Source organism: Gavialis gangeticus, unplaced genomic scaffold (genome assembly GCF_001723915.1).
Source record: "Gavialis gangeticus isolate Ggan-Ray unplaced genomic scaffold, GavGan_comp1, whole genome shotgun sequence".
NCBI lineage: Eukaryota > Metazoa > Chordata > Crocodylia > Gavialidae > Gavialis > Gavialis gangeticus.
The window spans coordinates 181,055,577-181,060,434 of record NW_017729032.1 but is presented as its reverse complement, the minus strand read 5'-3'; the positions used below and the strand labels follow the sequence as shown (position 1 = coordinate 181,060,434).

Sequence of the window (4,858 nt, the reverse complement as noted above, 5' to 3'; positions counted from 1 at the left end):
ACCTAGCAGAATTTTTATTTGAATTTTACATTCACATTTCGCCATTCATGTGGGTGGCTTTTACACTGTTACGTAATAAAGTTACATTGTTCTACTCTTTCATGTGCATTGGTTTCAGCCATCAAGAAATGGTAAAACTAACAATGAACAACTGTTCCATATATCTATATTCAGGCTGGGAAAAATTATGAGTTTTTTCCTCACCCGCTGTCAAATTCCCCCGCCTTTAAGTTTTGTTCTGTTTTTCCCTTTTAAATCAGCATTTATGTTTAGCAATTACAAACTGATCTATATTTGTTTCTACTAATCAAGCTAGCATTTCCTGTGCATTTGTTATGTATAACATGAATCTTTTTCTTTCACTTTTATTGAAGACAAATCAAAACGTATCATTACTGGCTGTTCAGAGGTTCTCTCTGATGGTGCTGTTGAGCAATATAATTTTTCTGAGCCTGGTGATGTTAACATTATAGGGCTATAACACAGATAAACTTGTAGTGCTTTACAGTTTACAGACTTTTGCCAAACCTTTCCATAGAATGAAAGCAATTTATAAATGACAAAATACCGCAACCAATTAGCACATACAAACATTTATTTTGAAATGTCCATTCTACCCATTATTAAGAATTACATCATCAAAGCACTTTATGGCAGTGAAAACAGCTCTCACCCCTCTGACTCATCCATTTTTCCATTAAAGCTGCAAAATGTGCAATCCGCTTGAAAAATAAGTTGCTTTTTATTTACTTTTTCATGAAAAGTAAAAAAAAAAAAAATTTAAAAATCAATAACCAGAAAGACCAAACCAAAAAAAACCCCAACCAAAACAAAAAAAGAAGACAGCCCCAGCTTATAGGGAATCTACATATGAACTTCTTCCATTCCCCCAAAAAATAACTTACAAAGATAGTTTAAAAGTTTTAAATGCATTTTAAACCCAAGTGCATGTTATTTTATTTTATTTCATCATAATAATAATTATTATTATATCTTAAAATTCTAAAAACTCATAATTTACTTTCTTGGAAAAAAGGCAGCGAGCCGTTGCTTCTTGATTGGAAGAATATGTATTTCCGGTGAGTTCATTTTCTTTAACTTTACACTCCTGTTTTTGACAGGTTTTCTAAGAGCTTCTGCATTATCCCTGGACTCTGGCTGATTCTTCACATCATAACACTGCAGCACAGAGTCCTGTGGCATGTCCCTTTTAAAGGAAAAGTTTTTGGTGGATACTCCCGAGAGGCCTTTTATCTTGCCACAGAAAATAGTGGGCACAGCATCTTTGACAGAGACTATCACTTTGGCTGTCTGTGAAGTGCTCACGATCTCAATATTATTCCCAGCCTTAGGCTCACAGGATGTTCTGCTAGTCTGATCCACCAGCCACTTTTGCTGTTGTCTCAGGAGGTCGGATGAGTTGCTACTGATGATTCTGCTGTCAACCTTGGCTGAGGTTTCATGTGGTTTTGAAGGGATAAAAGGAGCTGCAACACCAGAGAGTTTATCTACCATGGCATGAACAGCACTGTCCATTATGGAGCCAGAGGAAAGGGCACTAGCTGCTTCAGCCTGGACCCCCATACTGCCCGTCTTCCTACAGGAAGCAATTGACAAGTCTAAAGCTCCATCTTCAAGTGAGACCTGAGGACTGGCTTCACTAGCCTTTAGCAAGGGCATCGTTTTCATGGAGAGGTCCAGGGCTTCATTTTCATTGCTCATCTTGATGACAGTGTGGCGATTAAGTTGGGAAAATTCCCTTGTGGGGATGAAGTCAAAGGGTTTTGACTCCTCCTTCTCCAGAGGGGTTTGGGTGCCTTTGCAGGAATGTGGAGTGAACAACGGCGTCTTGGGGTAGTCTGGATTGACCTTGGATTCAGGACTGTGAGGCACGGGAATAGGGACAGGGATAGGAATGGGGACTGGGACAGGCAGAGGAACAATCACAGGGTATGGTACCAGAAGGGTGGCGGGCGGTACTAATGGAGATAGAGGGGAACCAAAAGCCTGGGGTGGGAGAGAAGAGTAATCGGGAGGTGGCTGACAGGGAGTAGAGCCTAAGGTGCCCTGGGAAGGAAACAAATCCTGAAGGACTGCTGCAAATCCCGGTGTCTGAAACACTGGGGGTAGGACAGGCTCCTGGGCCTGGCTAGATGGTTTCTGATCCAGTAGCTGGGGTTGTGTGACAGGGGTGGAAGAACCCTGGAAAATATTGTTGTGAATGGGATTTGTAGCACAGGGAGCACCCTGAGGTAATACCAATGGAGAATTTAAATGCTGAAACACATGTTGCTCTAAGAGGACAGGTAGTGGAACCGGACCTTGAGTTGTCATAACGTAGGGAGTATTGTTGCTGGGAGTAATCTGAGGGGTGGTACTCCCTGCTACTTGCAAGTGTATTGGCAGAACCACAGGGCTGTCCCCTAAACAAATTGGCTGGAGCACTGTGGCTGCTACTTTAAGAGCGACCCCACTTTGGGACTCAGCGGGTGGGGTGAGGATGGAAGGGGCTGGGACAGTCACTAGTGGAGAAAGTGCTTTCTTCATCAGGTCTGTTGAGTTGATGTTCCAGGCTTCAGCTGTTATCAGCTGAGCGACTCCATTTTCTAGTTTATTGTTGGCTATTGTGGAAGGATTGCTGGTAACATCCATGGGCAGGTTTTGTGTGTCCTTATACAGTTCCTCCATTTTACAGGACTTCTGAGATTCTGCTGAATTCAAGTTTACATTGCTGTCACCAGGATCCGGCGTGTCTCCAGGCTGCCAAAAGGGTCTGCATCAACATAGTTTGGCCTACAAAACAGAAACATATTTTAAGCAGTGCATAAATCTCTTTCTTAAGCTAATATTTGCAGTTGCCTTTAAAGAGCCACACACACACACACTTAAATGTTTCCACACTTCAGGGTAACTGCTCCATTATACTATACAGTATATATACATATATACTATGTATACATACAGCTATGAGTGCTATATGAAGAGTTCTGGAGTACTTGTACTTTGCAATAAACACAGATAATTTACAGGACTGAAGAACAACTGCAGTCAAAAGAAAAAGCCTCCAGTATACAGTTTAAATGAGAACTCAGGCACTATATTTTACATTTTTAAACAAAGCTTCATGCCATGACAGTCCACGGCACAGTCAACAGCCACTGCACTGTTTAAACTCAATAAAAAGCACAAAAGCAAGCTTTCTTAAAAATAAACTATTAGGAAATGTACCACTGTGGGGTTAAGAAGCTTCACAATGAGTGAAGGGTCCTCACTCAGCCTAAAATAATCATCCTTTTCAGTCTTTGAAGATCTTGCTAGAATAAGTCAGACAATCTACTCATGCATTCACTAAATAACACGTTCAAAAACTGCTGTTAACAGCATAACAAAGAGCAATTAGTAGCTCGGCAACACAAGTCTGTAGTTTGATCATATTGTTTATTTGATAAGAATGCTTTTCTTCCTACTAGGAAAACCCCAACACTTGTCTGGCTCCAGAACTAGATAATGACAGTAATATGAACCAGACATCTTATTAATAGGATACCCAAAAAAAAAAAAAAAAATCAAAGCAACTTTAAATTCACTCTGACAGGCTAATCCTTTATCTTAACCAAGCAAATGTCAGTAAAAAGTGCAGAGATCTTTTCCCCATATGAGCACTGAGAAATTTTAACTTCCTTCTTAAAAAGATTTTCCTTTCTAGAAGGTATTGAATTCATAGGTATGGTTCCCTTCCCCCCCAGTACAAATTATTTCTACCATGAAAGCTGCCACATGCACAACTTGTCTTTAGGGGTTCCTTGTACAGTAGCACAGAACATGCTTCTCCTAATTGAAGTGCTGCATCTTGTCATGATAATTGCCATGGAAATTTGTCCATATTTAGTCCCGTTACCCTGGAGAAGAATAAGAGCACCCCGAATTTACATTTCCACTTACACTCAACTGAATTTTATGACCTAAAATTACGGATGCATTAATGTTCAGGCATTTGTTAGGCTTAACAGTTCAGGGGTTTTGTTCCCTATTATTCATTCAGTAGTGTTTGTTGTTGTGGTAGAATGAAATGCAACTCCAAAATTTGGTATTTAGAGCCTGCAAAGCACAAGAGTATTTCCACTGACTCAGTGAGAAGACCCCCTGGTGTAAATTTACTCATGTGTAAGTGTTCACAAGAAGAGAGCTATAACCTGTGAACTAAAGAGGGATAAGAAAACGCATGAAAGAATAAAAAAAGGCCAAGGGAGAAAAAAAAATCACCCTTGTTAAGATATTTAAATGCCAAACTCCAGATTTTAGGTACCATAATAAGTGGCAGATCACAAAGTGTAGATTGCTAATAATTTAGGCTGCTTAAGTAATATAGAAACCATTTGTTTATTATTATTTTAGAGCACCTATTTTCCCCTTATTACCATGCGGACCTAAGGAAATAAATGTAATTCCATGATATGCCTTGGATAATATTCACAGTTTCCCCCACTTTCTCAAAACAAAAGGTAACTAAAGACAAACAGATATTTATTATTTTCAAAGAGTTAAAAAAAAAAATCACTGATTCAAAGAATGCCAACTATGCTTGTTCTTTACTCTTCAAAAAGGCTATCTTGATTCTTTCTTACTTCAAACACTTCTTAAAATAAGGACAATGAAGATAAATACTTGGCAGGTTAAGATTTTTAAAACCAACACTTCAATTTCACTAATATTAACAGGTAATCCCTTTAAAAATAAATCTTTCACCCCTTTTTATGCCTCTATTCTATGTTTAAATCACTTTCAAATTTCTTTCTTACTGTATTATATAAATATTGAAAGAAACAGCTGAGAATATCAGAACAATGTATTTTATATC

At 38.8% G+C, this 4,858-nt stretch overlaps 1 protein-coding gene across 1 annotated transcript; it reads right to left on the bottom strand.

The window, feature by feature from the left end:
* RAI2 (retinoic acid induced 2) lies at window positions 1-4,176 on the bottom strand. The gene has a single exon (XM_019525417.1). It carries the CDS (start codon window positions 2,686-2,688, stop codon window positions 1,018-1,020), a length of 1,671 nt encoding a protein of 556 aa, XP_019380962.1. The 5' UTR covers window positions 2,689-4,176; the 3' UTR covers window positions 1-1,017.
* Window positions 4,177-4,858: the final 682 nt, after the last annotated feature.

Bases quoted from the DNA above. Each gene is read 5' to 3' on its own strand.
- RAI2 (XM_019525417.1), bottom strand. From the start codon at position 2,688: ATGGAGGAACTGTATAAGGACACACAAAACCTGCCCATGGATGTTACC.